General features: G+C 44.0%; 1 protein-coding gene across 2 annotated transcripts; it reads right to left on the reverse strand.

The window, feature by feature from the left end:
* Nucleotides 1-279: 279 nt before the first annotated feature.
* On the reverse strand, nucleotides 280-18,283 carry LOC308380529 (septin-7). 2 transcript variants are annotated; one of them, XM_080857921.1, is made up of 13 exons: nucleotides 18,187-18,283; nucleotides 14,783-14,889; nucleotides 13,479-13,579; nucleotides 13,113-13,247; nucleotides 11,723-11,840; nucleotides 10,297-10,389; nucleotides 7,818-7,914; nucleotides 5,389-5,440; nucleotides 4,385-4,510; nucleotides 3,666-3,686; nucleotides 2,780-2,915; nucleotides 2,094-2,239; nucleotides 280-1,488 (listed from the first exon to the last, which is right to left on the reverse strand). In XM_080857921.1, the coding sequence occupies exons 1-13, from the start codon at nucleotides 18,194-18,196 to the stop codon at nucleotides 1,449-1,451; spliced, it is 1,182 nt and encodes a 393-aa protein (XP_080714047.1). In that variant the 5' UTR covers nucleotides 18,197-18,283; the 3' UTR covers nucleotides 280-1,448. The 2 variants fall into 2 exon arrangements, with proteins under 2 accessions (XP_080714047.1, XP_080714048.1); XM_080857922.1 differs by lacking the exon at nucleotides 3,666-3,686.
* Between the last annotated feature and the right edge of the window lie 2,061 nt (nucleotides 18,284-20,344).

Consider the following 20,344-nt stretch of genomic DNA (forward strand, 5'->3'; position numbering starts at 1 on the left):
TGGAGAGCAAACAACCTAAATGTTTTACTAACTATATCAAACTCCACTGTTGAACTGTATCGGATTGATATAAAAGTATTGTTTAAAGAATCCTGAAGTCTGTGATTAAATTACATTTTTTTCCCCACAATACGAACTTGCATGATCAAACCAGTAGGCAGCTTCCCATCGGATGGAGCTGATTATAATTTTAGTTTATTATATTAGTGCCGCACTGCCCTCTAGAGCACATTGACGGGTACTGGAAAAGTATCTTCCAAAACAAAAATCCTCAGCCTGTATCATCACAAGTTTATTAAGTGACTGTACAATACAAATTAAAAATAAAATTAAAAATACAGAAGTGGAGTACATGACCAAAAAACAACAATGCAGATGTGCATTTGCCGTGAGTGTAACTTGTGTAAACGTTACAGACAAGCCTTGCAAATGCCTATGACAAATGTTCATGTTTGACTCTTTAAATTGGCATCATCTGCCTCATGAATTCATTTGAACCGGTCAATCCAATTCACAAGCCCCTCCAAGAAGACTTCCTTAACATACAAAAAGATATTACTGAAGCTGGCTCGGTATATATATTTATATAAAAATAAACTAAATGAAATATAACAATGAATGACGTTATAAATGGTGGTCCAAGGCTAGTGGCTAGACAGAAAAAGCATTTAAAGTCTGGAAACGTTTCAGAGTTAAAAAAAAAAACAAAGCAGTGAGAAGAAGGCAGTTTCGTGGCTTCTCTCTCTTAAGATTTAAGAGTGACTGGTAACAGATTGCGCTTTCTTTTTCTTTTGGCTATGTGTCATGGTACACCTTCAGAGAACAAAGTTTTAGCATTACATACTCACAATACGGCAAAAAAGTTGAATGGCATTTTCCTCAAAAAAAAAAAAAAAGACGACAAAAATGACCTCAAGAAGGAAAAGTTTTGTCCTTCTATGTTTTGTTTTTTTAACGGGTAAACAAATGACAGGCGAGTAATATGATTGTGCAACAGTTAGAGATGTCTCGCGTTTGAAGTGTTTGATGTTGGCTGTTAAATGGGGGAACGACAACAACAAAAACAGAAAAAATAAACCTTTTTTTCTGAGTATAGAATTCAGTATATATAATATATATGGGGGTTTGGCCTGCCTAATGAGTGGCAATAAGGTCGATGCCCCTCCCACAGGAGAGGATCCCTCTTCAGCCCTCTTTTGATCATCACACAGCACAGTTCTCACGGACCTCGACAAGCTGAATGTACATTTGAGTGTGTGTGTGTGTGTGTGTGTGTGTGTGTATGTGTGTCTGCGTGTGTGTGTGTGTGTGCAAGTTTGTGTGTGTGTGTGCAAGTGTGTGCGTGAGTGTGTTTGTGTGTGTACACCGGCACAAGGCCAACACCTTGCCATTAGCCCAGGCTATGGGTTGGCAGCACGTACAAGTTAAGCTCCGGTCTGTGAACAGTTTTAAAAGATCTTCCCTTTCTTCTTGTTTTTCTCCAGGGTTCTGGAAGAGAAGCAGAAAGGACAAACAGAGAGAAAGGATGTGAATAAACAGAGCATTACATGAGTATGATAAAAAATACTACCATCACACCCTAAAACAAAAAAACTAAACCAATCAAATTGTTTACACATTCAGAAGGCCAAAGACAAGAGGGAATAGAGGTGATACCATGTGTCATAGTCTTACTGAAGAGTGGAGGAGGTGGACGTGATTCCATGTGATTCTTAGATGGGGATAATTTCCAAACACTGTTAATGACTTAAGGTATTTAAAAATACAAGGCACTTGATTATTATATTCTTAAGTCATTAACAGTGTTTGGAAATGATCTCCATCACTGACAAACTTAGAAGACTATGAAATATCCATGACTACAGGGCAGTGGTCCTGAAACTGACACACAATGGCTATGAAGTATCCATGACTGCAGGGCAGTGGTCCTGATGATAGATGGACAAACTGACACACAATGACTATGAAGTATCCATGACTACAGGGAAGTGGTCCTGATGATAGATTGACAAACTAACACACAATGACTATGAAATCTCCATGACTACAGGGCAGTGGTCATGTATCCATGACTACGGGGCAGTGGTCCTGACCTGGAGGCATCCAGCTTCTGCTGCTCCAGGAGGCGCTGCTGGGCCTCCCAGTTGGCGCGGTCCTCCTCGAACTGGCGCCGCTTCTCCTCCAGCTCCTTGTGCTGGGCCTCCAGGTTCTTCTTCATCTGCTCGTGACGTCGTGACAGCTGTGGGCAGACGCCCGGGGAGAGCAGAGGGTTCAGTTGGGGACACAGGAGCACGAGACACACACCAGGGGAGAGGAGAGGGTTCAGCAGAGGACACACATCAGGGGAGAGCAGAGGGTTCAGTTGAGGACAAAGGCCAGGGGAGAGCAGAGGGTTCAGCAGAGGACACAGGAGCACCAGCTCCCATCCATCAACTAACACCCCACATACTGATATACACTTAGTCATAACAAGCATAGAAACCCAGCCAGGTTTGGGTATTAATGTTCAGAACAAAAGGTGCTTTTAAGAGTGACATGGAATTATGGAACGTATCTCTTTGGAAACTAGGAAGAGGTTTCGACTGAAAAGGAAGAACCTATGAGACTGGCTTATGCCAAACCTGTCATAGCAGACGAGACCCTGCTGGCCACCCAATCAGAGCAGCCGAGACCCTTCTGACCACCCAATCAGAGCAGACGAGACCCTTCTGACCACCCAATCAGAGCAGACGAGACCCTTCTGACCACCCAATAAGAGCAGCGGGGTGTGGGGACGTACCTCTGCCTCGGAGTCTTTGAGCTTCTGTATCTTCTCCTTGACCTTCATCTCAAACACCTGCTCCATCTCCATCTCCATCTTCTTCATCTTGGCCACGTGCTCCCTCCGCTCCTCCTCCATCTGGGCCAGAGGACTCCTGCCACACACACACACACCAGACACAACACACACACCAGACAGACAGACAGACAGACAGCGAGTCAGTGACACTTAACAGCATGTGTTCCCACAGTCTTCATATGTTAACAATCACTCACACCCGTGCTTTGACTCCCACCACCCTTAAACTCACTCACTCACTCACCTCACTCACCTCACTCACCTCACTCACCTCACTCACCTCACTCACTCTCCCATATCCCTGTTACATCCCCTTGAGAACACCCCACACTTAACACACCTCCCAGGGGGACAGACCCGAGGAGTACAGGGACACATGCCCCCCCACAGACGGAGCAGTGGACGCAGACACGGGGGGGAGACTACGGGGGTGGGAGTGGGGGGGACAGAACATTAGGGCATAATGAAGCTCCTGACACTTATAAGCGAACAAGACTGATGTAGACAGACGCACATAAAGGGTTGGACAGTACAAGACACTACAACTGCTGGGTGAAGAACAAATACACATTGACTTACTGGTCGTCTTTCAACCCATTGAAGGTTTCAAGAAATATATCTTAATATCTAAGATTGGCAGATCACATCAACTTAAAATGGATGTAACTGGTCCAAACATACTAATTAGCTTTTGGTGCTTTTCCCTTCTTCTAAAAGGGATAAAGTCAGGTAGTTAAGGACTGGAGGACAAGGGAGAGGAGTGGGAGAGAAAGAGATGCTTACAAAACATTAAGGTTTGGAGAAAAACATAAAAATGACCACTTACATGCCTTCACTTGTGTCATGTCTAAAAAACAGAAACACACACACACACTTAGCATGCTGAAATCAAGACCATGCGCTAAGAAGCAGAGTGATTGAGCATGACCGGGGGGTTGCAAAGAGGGCGGAGATCTCACAATTTAACGCCGCCGTTCATTTGAAAAAAACTAACAAATTACCAAATTTCCTGAACGGTCTCCGAATTCAGGAATACATTTGCCTCCCTCTTTGCAAACCCACAATTAAAATAATAACATGAGTGCGTGAATATAAAATAGTCATTAAGAGTTAATCAAATAAACAGCAGTGATGAACAAAACATGATGCTTTGGCAGATGGGTGTTCAGCAGGTGATGATCAAGTGTGAGAGTATGATCATAGTGTGGGCTGTTGGCTACACAGCGTTGTGTTTCACTCAGTCTCCCTAAATGGGAGTGTGTGAGAGTGTGTGAGAGCACATGCTTGTGCCTTACTGGTGAAGCAGGTGTGTGAAAATGTGCATTTGGTTTGAAGCGAGTGGACATTCAACTTGAGCAAAAGAAGATGGTGAGGTGGTGTGAGTCTGGTGCAGTACCAACACAATAACAATGGAGCATAACTAATGACAAAGCAGTGACGGAGAACCGTAGGCCTGGTCCATATCCACACTATCCACACACACTGAAACACACTCACTTGGTGAGCTGGCCTGGTCCATATCCACACACACTGAAACACACTCACTTGGTCATCTGGCCTCTGTTCTTGTTGTTGTCTACACCGTTGTAGGTGACGGCTGCCAGCTTCCTGCTCCTGTAGTTCTCATAGTGAACGTTGTTGGTGACGTCCTTCAGATCCTGCATGTGGGTTCTGGAAGGTACAAACAGATGAGCATGCTAACTTTCCTCAGCAGTACTGACTGAGCCAACTGCTGCTCCCAGGTGATCCAGTTCTGGCCGAGCTGCCAGGTAGCAACCAACCCTCCGAAGCACCCCTCCCTCCAGGGTACCCCTCCCTCCTAAGGCACCCCTCCCTCCAAGGCACCCCTCCTAACCAGAAGTATTGTGAGCTTTGGTTGTGTACTAGGCCTCCTTACCCACCCTCACACAATACAAGGGGCACCTATATAGACAGTCATGTAGTGTTTTAATAACCTCTAGCCTAATCAAACCTGCATATCTATAAATCTATGCCATACTCAGGTGAGTGCAAGACACTGGAATGTGAGCTAAGAGGGGTTTTCCATGGTTTCACCCATTTTCATTGACAACACTTCATTTTCACTGACCCATGAATTACATTTCCAGGACCTTTCCAGAACACAACTGGGCCCAGAAAAGGGAGCATGCAGCATGCTAGCATTTCTTGTTCCAGGTTTTCCTGGCCAATCTTTCTACTGCGTCTGTGGTCAGACTAAACAAATTAATCTGCTAGCCGCCTGCAGAAGTGAGTGACCCAATACAGTCTGTTTTTTGTGATTGGCTACAATGTGTCTACAGTATCCAGGTAACATCATGCCCAAAGTGTGATGTGTACGACGACATTCATGATAGTTTACCAGGCAACAGATATAAAACATTAAGGATATGTAAGCAGCTTAGTTTGGCTGCCTGGGCTAATGACTTGCCCACCCCTGCACACACACACAGACACACACACACACACACACACACACACACACACACACACACACACACACAAACACAAACACACACAAGCATAGTGAACTTCTCAACTCAAGCCCCTACCTGATCAGCATGTTCCTGAGGATTGTGAAATCACAGTGCTCCCCGTTTTCAACTGCAGGACAGAAAAGAAAAAAGGGAAAGAGACATGAGCCACGTGTCACCCACAGCTTGAGCACAGGCCCGCATAACTTCATGAAGGAATGTGGGACATCCTCACAAAAACAAAAGAAAATCTCCTAGAAGTTGGTTATAGTCATAGCTAAAGTCATTGTTCTATTATTTAACAGACATTTTTGTCCAAAGCGTCTTACGAAACATTTCTATGTTCTGCGTAAAAGCATTCCTAGATTTAAATGGTTATCATCAAACATTCCACATTCCTGTTCAAGGACGTGTGCTGCTCCCTGTGACGTGAAACACGGGTGAAGGTTGATGTTGAAATGAAAGATGGCGTCTCAGACGTCTGCCTGTGCCTTACCCTCTGCCACTCCCCACGGGTACTGCCTCCCCCGGATCCTGTGTGTGTGTGTGTGTGTGTGTGTGTGTATCAGTGGAGGCTTCTCCATTGAGGAGAGGGAGGAAGATCCTCCTTAACATTTTGAGAATAAAAAGTGTACTTTGCCCAGACTACTGTGATTAATTAAAACCCTTAAATAGGACTACTTTAATACCTTTGTATATGAAATGTTAGTTTCCCTGGGTAAAGATGACATTAGCACCCCCTATCGCTATCGAAAATTACTGCCGGAGGACCTTCCTCCCTCTACCCTCCATTGACTCCCATTCATTTCTCTGCCTGCGCTGGCGGCTCGTGGAATGCGTTGACTTCAATGGCAGAGAGGAGGACGATCCTCCTCTGAGAGGGTGTGACTAGTTTAGGGGTCTGGATAGCGCTAAAATCTATTAACGAATAGGCTGGAGTCACGTCTGCGCTATAAACCAATAAGCAGAGGCCCTGGATATGGTGGGTGGGGTTATCCCCTCAAATCTAGGCTACGAAAGAAGATAATCTGCTCAGTCTAAGAGACACAGTTAAGCAAGAATATCTGATCATTTTAATAATGAGAACACATTAGCAAATTAGCAAATAAAGTAAACTATGGAAACCGAGGACATTGTTCATGTTTTATTACAGAAACCATTCCATGGGGTGAGTTACAATGACAAGTTGGCCATTAAAGCAACAGGTAGACCAATTCCAAAGATTGAAATCACCAAAAGCAACGGCAGAGTCAGTGTCGTGAGTGCTACATGGTTTGCTAGGTAGGCTACTCGTGGGTGACTGGTAGCATTACCAACAATCGGTTATATTGCTGGCCCTGTTTACTAATGAATGTCAACTCTCCAACGTGGTATTTTCATGGATTTACTGATATAAAAAATATTGACAGGGCAACCAAGCGCCACGACAAATGTCAAGACCACGTTGGTGCTGCTATCCGCCTTTCATTGCTAGGCGGCACCATGCCTATAGAGCGGTTAGTGGATGAGGGTGTGCGGCTGCAAATTCAACAGCACAACGCTAAAGTGCGTGGCAATAGGGAGGTGGTAAAACGTCTGTTAGATGCAACGGCTTACCTAGGCATGCTAGAGTTGTCTTTCAGGGGGCATAACGAAGGGGAAAATTCTGACAACAAGGGCAATTACAGGGAACTTGCGGAGGTGATAGCGAAGTATGACCGTGTTCTGGCAGAACATCTGGAAAGCTCCACCGTCTTCTCACAGGCATGTCAAAAACAATCCAGAACGATCTAATTGCAGCCATTCACCATTCGATTGAAACAGAGCTAGAAAAGGAACTTAACAGGGCACACTTCTTTTCCTGGCAAATTGACGAGACCACAGACATTAGCTGTCATTCTCAGCTGTCTGTCATCTTGCGCTATGTTGATGACCACGGTACAATTCAGGAACGCCGTTTTTCTAGCCAATAATACTTGAGAAAAAGGATGTAAGTGAATGATTCAGAGCATGATGCATTTGAAATGGCATCAATTATGGTCTTTTGTCTTCATTCTTCTTAAAACAATTGTAGCTGAAAATAATCAGACATATTACAACCAATAGCTTCAGTCATTGAGTGGAAAAAATAGGCCCAATGATTGGCCCAGAATCTTTTATTTAGTTTTACAAATCAAGAGTAGTCCTGATTTGACTAATTGCCTTTGCATCCTTTCCTTCTGGCCTGGACTAGTCCATCAAAGACATGCTGCCCACCAGCTTTCAAAGTACAATGCTGCCACTGGTGAATTTATCAATTTTATTCACAAAATTATCCCTCCCGGCTATTTTGTGCTGTAGTTCACCAAAACACCCTGAAACAACTTGAGTCTCACATACTTATGCCACCAACAGTACAAACGGGCCAATGGCAACCAAGCGCGCAGTCCTTCCTCCCTCACTTTAAAAACCACCAGCCGCCACTGGTGTGTATGTATGTATGTATGTATGTATGTGTGTGTGTGTGTGTGTGTGTGTGTGTGCCTTACCCTCTGCCACTCCCCACGGATACTGCCTCCCCCGGATCCTCTTCCCGTTCACCTCGATGATGGTGTTGCTGCCCACCACGGCAAGGGGCAGGCGATCCTGGAAGCAGGGTGAAAGGTCAAGATATATACATTAACGCCATTACATTTGGAGCCAAAATACAGAATGTTTACCCAGGGTCAAGATATATACATTAACGCCATTACAGTTCGAGACAAAATGCAGAATGTTTTCCTGATCACTGCTCTGAAAGGTATAAATACAGCAAGCAGCTGCTGGCAGTAAACTACTTTTCTTTGCTAAAAAGCTTGTCACATTGACCACAAAAGGATTTTCACTGATGAATGCCTTATCTACCTATTTTCAGCCCCCAGTTGTTAAAATAACTGAATATACCTGGATATAAAATATATATATAAATAAACATAAAAAACAACTCATTCTAGTGCAGTTCAGTGCCCACACTATGGGTCGGGGGGACCATGTTTAGTCCCTGACACACCAAGCTGACGGTCGCCATCGGCCAATGTTGCACCCCTAATCTGTGCAGTGTTTTCCTCATTTTCCTAGTCTATATGTTAGATAACAGTCTGTGGTGAGCGAAAGTGGTGTGAAAATGGTAAGCAAACACTGCTTTGTTTATGGTTGGGTATATAAAGTGATTTCCTCTCAAACAAGCGCAGAACGTAGGTGCTAGTTTGCCGTTGGCTGTAGTCTTTTCAGTGTGTTAAAGGCATTTTTATGCTACTCCGTACGACACGTTTTTGGGCACATAGGAACGCCTTCAGGTAAGTGAAACGCCTTCTCCGGTAGCTGAAACGCCCTCTCCGTGCTCTCCAGAGACATCGGACAGCTCTCCTTGTCCCCGCAAAAATTTCTGTCGGTCCGCTCATGGCGACGGATACTCCTTGGCCGTGATTGGCACACTACAACCTCATTTCCATACGACATCAACTCCGGAAACTAACATTTCTGGACCTAGCGTTTCCTGTTTCATTACCTTTATATCCATATATATATATGCATAACAGCCACTGTCAACGGCGCAGATCCTTTCCTTGAAAACTATTCCCTGTATATCACAATACATGAGCCGGCCCAAGTAGCCTACTGCCAGAGAACCAGCATGAGGGCCGGCAATTAAAGATGTGTTTCAACAACGGTAGAAAACTGTGTTTGCTCCGTATTTTACTGAACTCATAATTATATGACAGTGGTATTAGTTACAATTGAGACACCCGAAATAACGTGCATGCGCAGAAATCCTGAGACGTGATTTTTAGTCTGCACATGAATACATGAATTTCTTTGATCCCAGGAAATTTGAGCACACAACCCATCTCCCTTACGGAGATATTGGCGAAAGTTGTTTTACCTACTTCATTTCAAACGTTGCAAACGTGTCTAGTTTTTGTGCAGTAGTGAATAGAGTCTCAGTTTACTACACCGCATATCATGTTTGTAGAAAATGATTAAGGTGCAACAAATGGCAATGATTAAGGTGCAACAAATGGCAATGATTCACATTGCAAGTAAAATGGTGCGGCTGGAGCAGATACAGGGAGGGACAACGGTGACGCAGTTTGGATGTAGCGACAAACGTTTATGTGCTGTAACAAACAGTGTTAACCAGTAGCCTATGTGAGTAACGTGGGTTTTATTAAAACATAGTGTGTAATGTGTAGCTATTTCATTCTGTTTATTAACCTTTCCGGCTGTCTGTAGGCTATGTATTAACTAGCCAGCAGTAGACGAAAGGGAATTAACCCCGAAGTTAAAAACATGTAATCTACTTCGGGAGCATTTTACTCCCCCGCATTCTCTCTACAAACTTCCATATAGACGCGGGATCAGCAGAGGAAAATCTTCTTTCCTTTTGGGAGAAACAAGGCCAGTCGTTCCCATATAGAAATTGACTGTTGTGGAGGAGAGGTAAAGCCAACTAACAATTTCCATCGCACAAAGACGTCATGGGGTAGCTTGTCTTTCGGGACTTAAACCGTTACTCCCCCTACTGTTGTGGAAGAGAATTGTTTTCAGCACCCACAGCCGTTGGAGTACTATAAAGGGACACAAATGCTAACTAGTACGTACTATCCGGCCGCCCGCCCACTGTCCAACCATCCGACACGACCGTTTTGTGTACTATATAAGGCCCTTTAAGGTTAAAGTTTTTGGACCCGACACACACACTACAGATGGCCTTCGCCGCTGCTATGGGTGGGTGTGTCCCTGGCTTAAGGGTCAGGTCTCCCAGAACTGCACATGCAGTACTACGTATGCAAAATTCCTCAGCAGACACTACCTCCGGCTTTTGGCAAAAACCACTGAGGAAAACATTCAACAGGCATTCATAAAAGACCTGACCTCAACCGGACTGAACACTGTTGAGGGATGCTGGCCAGCCAGGTCTTCCACAGTCCACTAACAAACTAGCTGTTGACTGGACTGATGCTACTGGGGTACTACATGGATACTTACTTTGATCTTCTTCACTAGCTTGTTCTCCTCATCATCGTCTGTCTCTGGGAACTCGTAGATCTTGATTTTGTGCTCCTGAATTTCTCGCATGATCTGTTGGGAAGGGCACAAGTTGGTTAGCAACATGTCCCCTTATAAACGTCAGCTTTGTAATGGCCGATTTATGGTCAGAGGCACAAGCGCAAGAAGCCCTGCTGCAAGTCTTGCGTGCGTCGGGTGATTTTTCTAGACTTGCGCCATTTTACGCAAGCCTATAGTTCTGGCGGTGAATTGCTTGGCAACAGCCCCAACGCAACGCGTAAGCACGTAGCAATTCATGCTACTTAACTGAGTATATCTCGTTTACAAAGGGTTACTTATTGAGCCATGTGGGAGCAGCAAAAAGTATGATTTTTTTTTTTATTAAGCTATTTTTTATTTATTAATTTTGTTCCAGAGAATATACTGCACTACACACAGTAAAGAGCCCCTTCTTGACACCTGCTGATAACCAGATGCTTGTGCATGTCTACTGGACAGAGGATGCTGTTAAAACACTGGTTCCCCTGTGAATTCCTTTAAGCTACTGCATGCAAAGACCTGCTAACCAAGCTAGCAGAAGCCAAATGTTCTGCCCAACATTTTAACATTTAATTTTTTTTTTATTTGACTCCAAGACCCGGAGGCCCAAAACCTCAATATGAGCTTCTCTGTGCTTCGACAGGACCAGACTACAGGAAGCTAATTCTTCCTAGAGACGCTGCAGCCGGCTTACAACGCTACAAATATGCTTAGTACCCTCTACAGCTGAGTATGAGCCTTCTCGCCCTAGTCCTGAACTCGTACTTTCAGCAGCAGTACAATATTCCACAGTCTAAACCCCCCCAGACAGACTTTGTGTGTCACTTTCTGATTTGAGCTTGTTATGTGGCGTATGACCTCGGCTTGTTAGAGCTTTTAATCTTATCTTTGGTGTCACTGAGGAGGAAGAGAAAGATTTGGCTTGGCTTGGCTTCCCTTCTCCTTCACTCTTTCCCCTCTCCCCTCCTACGGAGTTAATTCCTCCACACCAGATGGCCAAACCCTATGAGTCTGCTCGAATCACAAGGGCCTCACGCGTTCGAGTTTTGTCAGCGAGCAGCACTGAGACGGGAATAAACCGAAGACATTTAAAAATGGAACTTGCCACAGTAAAAGCAGAACAAGTTGGTATGAGTGTGTGTGTGTGCACTGTGCAACACGGCGAGAAAAAACACAGAAGGGCATCTGTCGAAACAGACTAAACTAAAATGAAAACAAAAGGGGAAAAAACAGGCCTACCTGGTATGTATGTGTGTGTGTGTGTGTGTGTGTGTGTGTGTGTGTGTTAGTGTGTGTGTGTTAGTGTGTGTGTGTGTGTGCGCAACACAGCGAGAAAAAACCCAAAATGAAAACAAAAGGGACCTACCTGCTTCTTGAACTGTTGGCACTCTTCTGGGGTGAGTGTGTCTGCTTTGGCGATCAGAGGGATGATGTTCACCTTCTCGTGCAACCGTTTCATGAACTCGATGTCCAGCGGCTTCAACCTACAGGAGAACAGCCGTGGCATTCAGCTTTCAACACTTCTGAACCACCACCATTATAGTCACCACACTCAAAACAGCAGCAAGCTCTCAACCGAAATTCATCACACACACACACACACTTTCTGGGCAGTTGGTCGTTAAACAAAGAAAAGGGGAAACTGGCTTCTCTCAAGTGTTTGTGTGGTCAAGTGTTTTTGTGTGGAACAGCAAACACCATATGCTGTTGATCTGTTGAGAGGACCGGTCACAGATGGGAGTGCGGAGAGGAGGACTGTATGGACACGGTGTCCCATAGAGTCGTCCAGAGGGACGTGGCCTTTAGTTCATGCCTGTGACCGACGGCACAGTCCCCGTCACGAACACACACACCCACACGAACACACACACACGAACACACACACACACACACGTCTGTCCATCACAGCAAGTCACTCGGTGGGAACTAAATTACAGACGTAATAAGACGCAGACACACACACACACACACACACACACACACACACACACACACCAGAAACACAGACACACACAAATGTCTGTCCATCACAGCAAGTCACTCAGTGGGAACTAAATTACAGACGTAATTAGACGCAGACACACACAGGAATTTGTACCGCAGGATGTAAACAATGTATATTTAGATCACATGCACTAATAGACCAAATTCCTTCAAAGGTATCTGAGTGCAAACCATTCAAAACAAACGTCGAAATATTTTCAAATGCAGATACACTCGAAGCCCCTTCAAATATCCATAGGATTTCACAGATTGCACGTTATCTTTTCACACAAACATGAACCTCTCAAAAAATCATTACAAAAAAAAATGGATTGTCCTGACAAGCTCTTAAGCCTGTGAGAGCAGTAAATCACTAGTGGCTCAGTGTGTGTGTGTGTGTGTGTGTGTGTGTGTATGTGTGTCTGGTGATGTGTCTAGCCTCTTTATGAGGATAATCCAGCGCTGGGCTCCGTGCCTCTGTCACTCACCCGTGGCCTGAGGGAGCGATGAAGTAGCAGGCAGCAGTGCACCCGGCTGTCGGGCATCTGTGTGTGTGTGTGTGTGTGTGTGTGTGTGTGTGTGTGTGTGTGTGTGTGTGTGTGTGTGTGTGTGTGTGTGTGTGTGAGATGAGAAGGCTGATAGATAGTCACCCGTGGCCTGAGGGAGCGATGAAGTAGAGGCAGCAGTGCACTCGGCTGTGGGGCATCTGTGTGTGTGTGTGTGTGTGTGTGTGTGTGTGTGTGTGTCAGATGAGAGGGCTGATAGATAGTCACCCGTGGCCTGAGGGAGCGATGAAGTAGAGGCAGCAGTGCACCCGGCTGTCGGGCATCTGCCGTCGGTTCACCCGCGACTCGGCGTTCAGGTAATCCTCGAACTTGCTGTCGATGTGGTCGATCACCGGCTGCCAGCTGAGACAACAAACAACAACACAAATAAGCAGGGAGTAAACAACAACACAAATAAGCAGGGAGTTATGGGCAGCGGATGAACATGTCAAACAGATCAAAACGGGTGCATATTCATTAAAAACACACACACACATACAAATCCTCCTCTTGCAGTAGCCCCCCATGTCAGACTAAGCACACACACAGGCACAAGGTGACATCATTAGACGTCTAAGGCAAAAGCCTCCTCACCAGTTGCTGTTGTCCACAGCATCGCCGAACCCTGGGGTGTCCACTATCGTGAGAAGCAGCTGGACTCCGCCTTCTCTGAGTAACACTTTGGACTGCTCTACCTGCAGAAGGTGTACAGGAAGGGATATCTTAGAAAACACATCTGGCTTGAGGAGCTACTGGATAGCATTCCTGAGATATTTGTTTATGTGACACAATACATTTTTTTTTCATAGGTGGTTTCTCTGTCTACATACAGTACCAGTCAAAAGTTTGGACACACCTTCTCTTTTTTTGAGAAGTTTTTTCTTTTCTTTCATTATTTTGTACATGGTGGATAACACTTTTTTTGTTTAGTACATCATTCCATGTGTTCTTTTGTAGTTTAAATGTCTTCAGTATTAATCTACAATGTAGAAAATAATAAAAGTAAAGAAAACACTTCTCCAAAAAATTAAAGGTGTGTCCAAACTTTTGACTTGTACTGTACACACCGAGCAAACCACTGTTTAGAAGGTCATGCCATTAGGGTTATGTGGTGGTTTCCCCTACATCTAATCTTCTAGCACTGACTACCAGACTTACTAATTGTTTACTAAATTACTAATCAATTACTAAAGCTACTCGGCCATACCACCAAACGAACACCACGGATACACTACAATTATGCAAAAAAACGCTGTGAAACCACGAACACCACGGATACACTACATTTAAATCCGCTGTGAACCAACGAACACCACGGATACACTTCATTTATGCAGAAATCCGCTGTGAACCAACGAACACCACGGATACACTACATTTATGCAGAGATCCGCTGTGAAACACAATCGGGGCCATGAACAGCGTGGGCCTGGCCAACAGCTGCATGTAGCGACATGCGGGACACACTGCACTGTGCCATTAACCAAATATGCTGGGAAAGAAGACACGTGGGGAGGGAAGAACTATGTGCTCCTAGCGCTACTGCTGCTGCTGCTACTGTTGCTCATCTCGGTCGGGCTTTTAACAAAGCTAGAACACAAAGTGGTCTGAACTCAACGTGTCTGAAAGCTTTCACAATCCAATCTTGTGACGGAACAGGGAGATCTGGGCCAATCAACTTCCCCTGCAATGCAGACATCAACCCAAATGGATTCTAACTGGGAGTGACATTGATTACATTACCATCAAGGGGGGCAAATGTAAGCGGGGGTCGATGGTTAAAAGTAGGAACGCTTTCCACAGCGGTGCTGGGCCTTGGCAAGGACCCCACAGAGACTAAATTGATAAATCGATGAAGACACTGATGAGGCAGTTGCGCACACACAGTCGTCTTTTACCTGCACAGTCTTTTTGACCCGGTTGGAGGGACCAGGGTATTCTCCAGAGTACAGGTCGGTGAGGAACAGGGAGTTGATCAATGTAGACTTGCCCAAGCCAGATTCACCTGTGAAACAGAAACAAACATTAATTCAATGAAGCAACAACTTTTGTTTGTAATATAATAAAGCTCCTAAACAACAACAAACAAACTTAACCGTAATTAAAGAGATGAGACAAACTCAGATCCGACTCATAAGGGGATCGCAGAGCACTTTGGCCCGCACAGTGGGTCCCTTTCCTGCTTGAACTAATAACATTCATCCCAAAGAGAAGAGCGTGTCTGGGGCTCATGAAGGGAACAAAACACGCACTGAGGGAGAGCCAGTGGAAGAATGCAGCTCATCCAAACGGAGGGAGCAGAGGGCAAGAAAACAGGCCTTTATTGGAGCAGAGAATGGTGCTATTATCAGGCCTGTCGAGGCCATCCCATTCACAGAGTCTTTGTGCAGACGGCCGCTCGGCCTCGTTAGGCCTCGGGGAAAAGAAGCAAAGCACTGTACAGGAGCACTGAGATCACCAGAGTCCGGCCGAAGTCTTGGGGGGGCCCGACAGTCTTGTGTGCTGCTACCGAGAAATCAGTGGAGCTTCAGCCCTGGTTTGTTTATGTGTGTGAGGGCTTGCAAATGTGTGCTTGCAAACCATAGGCTATATGATAAGACCCCACAAACTCCTCGAAGACATTTTTGTGAAAGTATTCTTTACAAAACTATATTAAGCATGTTTATGGATACTGGTAGGTGAGTGCATGGGACAAGCTCTGAAACTGTGTGCTCCTGAGCCAACGTGTCCTCCTGGCGGGTCAACTGTCTGCCTCTTAACAGACTTTAGGGGTAATTAAGGGATACACTTTTAGAAACCCTGGATGTCTTCATGGGAGATGAAGTAAAAAAAGGAAGAGGCAGAGTCTACATCACACGGGATGGACTCTCCTCTCTCTCCAGGAATGCAGCTTCCTGGAGGCAATCAACAGGCAGACTACGAACATTCACACTGCCAGCCTCAGATAAGAAAGTCAAGACCACTCAGTGAGTTGTGTGGAGGAACTCCCAACAGACGGGTTCCATAGCAAAGCTGGGCCCCAATGGGCCATCTGGTTTTGCTGCCAACATTTTGCCTTTAAAGGACATTTAAGTGTTCCTGTAATTCTTGGACCTTCTTTTAAGTACCCTCAGTAACACCAGTGGGTCAAGCTACGTGGATAAAGTTATACATGTTCAGGTTGCCGAGAAGGAAACTGTTTTATGCATCAACGCGTACTGCCTACAAAACCACTAAAGAATCTGGAACTTAAAACAAGACTATTTTAAAGAGTATCAGGCAGACTGCTGTTTAACTGTCGCTTCCTCCAAAGTCTGGGGTCTGATTTCACAGATATGACTGCCATTTCCTGTGTGGTTATCATATGCCTGAATGTGTGTGTGATTTGGTGAGAGTTCAACTAGGGCTGGGCGATATGGAAAAAAACATATATCACGATATGGATTATTTTATATCACGATAGCGATATATATCACGATATGCCCTCTTGCTTTACTGGATAGGGGTGTACTTAAAAGTGTGATCCATCACGACCTGTACCACAATTACGCAGATTGTACTGAACGTTTCCATTGAATCTTTAAATAGTATTAATAGGATTAAAACAAAGTGCATGACATTTAGTCCAGTGCTTGTGACTTTTAGTGGTTCTTTAATGTAGGCCTACCTTCAGAAGATAAATCAAGTTTAATTTAATTAAAAAACTTTCTTTTCAATGTTTGTTCATATGCTATAGCAATAATGATGAGAAAAACATTTTCTTATATGGCCACGTATAAAAATAAGAAAATTAAGAAGTTGGCCATTACACATACGCCCCATTGACCGCTTCAGCCCGTTGGTGCAACAGTGAAGATGGTCCTGTAAACAAACGCAAGTAAACGATGGAGCTGCGTTTTATCTGGATAAAAAGCATATTAGCGTTTACATTTCCCAACCAATTTCATTTTTATCTTCAAGGGTTTATGATCTACGTGGAGTACCAAAAAAAACCTCCATGCTACTTAGAATCTAGATAGTTAAGCTATAAACGCCAAAGACATATACACATATGCTATGTCTATGATAATCGCTGCTAGATGCTCACTGTTCTTGTGCTCCCACAGCTCCTTCACTTTTGAAATACTGAAAAGAAATCTAAACTAACGAAATAGTGCATCTTAAACTACAACTATTTGACCATCATTGAGAAAAATGGAACAGAATCTGCTAATAAATGGCTACACTTGTATTATACTCGTATTATACGGCTCTCCAAAATGTTCAAAAAAGTTCCGTTGATTTGAATGGGCCACCCCAGCATTTGCACGTCTGTAATGTCTTGATTTTCACTGCTGCAATAAAGTAATGACACTGTCATTAGCAATGGGTGTCGATGCCCAATTGTATAACAGCGGCTGTGGTAACAGTTACACCTTCCTGCAGCGCGTCCATTATTCATTTTTTTTAAAAACCAGAATTAAATTTCGCGGGCTCTCACCGTCAATCATGTCGCAAGCGTATGATGCAAAGCAGCGTAATGTAAAGCGGTGTCGTGTCGCAAAACCACGTTCTCTAAAATGTATCTTAATATTCTTTTTTTACAGTTGTATAAACTTAGAGTTTGCGTAATAAGAAAAGCAAAATGTTATATTAGGATGTGAAATTATATTAAAATGTATATTAGCTGTAATAGTGAAAAAATAAGTTTATCACGATAGAAACGATAGAGGAGAAAGGTCACGATAGACACGTTTCTATCGTCCTCACGATATATATCGTCATATCGCCCAGCCCTAAGTTCAACAGGATATTTCCCACACGAGATCCAGAGAGGCACGAATGCCCCCTTGTGCGGGCACGCACTCTCGTTCCCTCTCTCTTCCTTGCCCACAATAACAAAAAATAAACGAAAAACAAACTAGAATCTGTAACTGTAAAATGCAGCAGAAAATCCTCATCAACGAGTGCAGAGTTCTTGTTTCTCTGAGTCCTTAAAGCAGCATTAGGGAGTTTTGGTCTAAAACTAGTGAGCTAACTTCCCAAAAGACATGCAAAAAAAACTCACAAACGCCACCTAACAGCCCAGTTGGCACTGATTAAAGCCTGCTAACACGCTAAACTGGACCAAGTTGGCATTCATGCCCTGAAGGCTTTTCTCTTTTCTTACGTCTTCGCAGGGTTTTCTGTCCCGGACCATAGAAGTACACACTACATAGCCTGAATGGATTATCTGCCCTTCATATGAGCACATACCATCAAGATGATTTCGAAAAAATATCATCAAAGCTCTAAAAGGGGCAAATTGTGGCATAGTGTTGCTTTAATTAAGAGGTGCCCTTACCAACAACCATGAGAGTGAACTCAAAGCCTCGTTTGACAGACTTCCTGTAAACTTGGTTCGGCAGGCTAGCAAAGCCTACATATCCCTCGAGATTCTTCTGTTGCTGTTACACAGACACACACAGAAAAAAACAGATACAAAATTAACAAAATGAAGGCTTTTTTAAAATAGTATTTCTTATTTATATTCATAGTGTCACTGTAGTGGGGATCCACAGAAGAGACAGGTTATCAAAACATAACTAACGATTCATTCAGTACTTACTGCTGTGGGAGGGAGCGCGGCAGGCACATCAACAAGAAAAGTCATGGGAGGGTTGGAAGCGTCAAGAGTGCATGTGGCAATGGCGATGTTCCAGAGCAGAGGAGGAGGAGAGAGGAGAGAGGAGAATGAGAGTGTGAAATACCCTGAGTTGTGGATGAACAGCTACCTTGTGATGTGAGTCACACAAAAAAAACCTGCAGCAACCAACAAATGCTGTTCCTGATAGAGGTACATAATATTTCCTGTTTGTTGCTGAACCTAAAAACTAACCACCAAAAATGAATACTCATCGACAAATGACTATAGGCAGTTTGTGCATGTGAATTTTGAATGATATATTAACAGTAAACTGAGGCATTCTACCACCACAGAAGGAAACCCCCCAGGAAGTAGCCTATACTTGCGGGTTTTACCTAGGCTATACCAATAAATAACACGGCCTGGAGATCACCCCTACAACTCTGACCTTTAACAAGTGTTAAGTCAGGACAGTGACGCTCAAATGTTTATCATCAACATGCTAAGCGGTGAAATTGCACTAGATGTGAACCTAACTTGAACACATCAATAGACACTCTGTGCCAGTCTAATTGCCCTTTTAATGTCAGAGCCATCGTTCATTCAGTGTCGCATGAGCGCATCTGTAACACTGAACTCGTCGAGCCCTTAATCAGTTCCAAAACAGTGCTTCAAGCCCAACTGTGTTCAAGGGGTGAAGCGCTAGAACTGAAACGATCCAAGGGAGAGCCGGTCATGTCACAGACAGAATTTCCACAGCTAATAAAATAAATGACTAGCCTATACCTTTTCTGTTTGGTTGATTTAAAGAGGTAGAAAGCACATCTGCAAATGCTGTGTATTTCTCATCTCTACCTTTTTATCCATCAGCAAACCTCTGAAATTAAACCGGTCTTCAAATACCAAACCAACTGAGGTGCAAAGGCAAGAGGTCAGCTTTGATTCATAAGAACGCAACACATTAGCAGACATCTTCACCCAATATGGAGGCTTTTAGGGCCCATGAACCTTTTACCTCGCCCCTCCCGTTAAAGAGGACTGAGGTCTTGACTTCTTGACCCCCTGTAAATGAAGCTCTCTGCTCCTCACAATACACCCTTTCATTTCCTTCTATCCATCTATACTATCTTTGCCTTAGACCTGTCTGACGGATGGGTCTTAAGAATGACATACCTGTGTAACCCCTCTTATCTAACAGTTTAACGTCAGATACGTCTATCTGGCTCGATGACGAGGGCACCACACTGACAAAACAAAACTACTCCCTTGCCTTTCTACAATGTTTTGCAAAATAGAAAACACTGCTACCAAAGATGTGAACATTTAAGTCCAGGTTCAAACGCTAGTTTCAAGTCGCAATGCTGCTTATTTTGTGAAGTAGGTGCTTTACTTTTAACGTTAATAGATCTAATTATCTAGGTTAATCTGGAGGAAACAGTAACTTGCACTCCTTTCAAATACTGAATGGAGACTGTGGAACTGCTAGAATTAACTTCTTAGTTAAATTCCACTGGCCTATAATACAAATGGTAGCTAGCTGAGGTTTACTATGAATTGATAATTACCTAAATTCAATTTTCAATGAATAGCCATCAACTAAATCACGTTGTTTATGCTGATTAATAAACTACCTTGTTCAGGCAAGTTGCCTTAGCTAATGGCAAGGTAGGAGCATTTTCCTTATCGCATAATGAATAACATAATGTTACAGCTAGCTATCATAACATGTAACCTATCCATCTAACGTTGCAGAGTTGGCTGGCCTGGTCTGCTACATGAACACAGAACAGAGCAGATTTCTAGCTACAAAGCAAAGCACCACACTCGCTTTCTGCATTAAATTTAACAAAATAAGCCAAGACAGTAGCTGGCTGGG

This window comes from Sprattus sprattus (genome assembly GCF_963457725.1).
Source record: "Sprattus sprattus genome assembly, chromosome: 19".
NCBI lineage: Eukaryota > Metazoa > Chordata > Actinopteri > Clupeiformes > Clupeidae > Sprattus > Sprattus sprattus.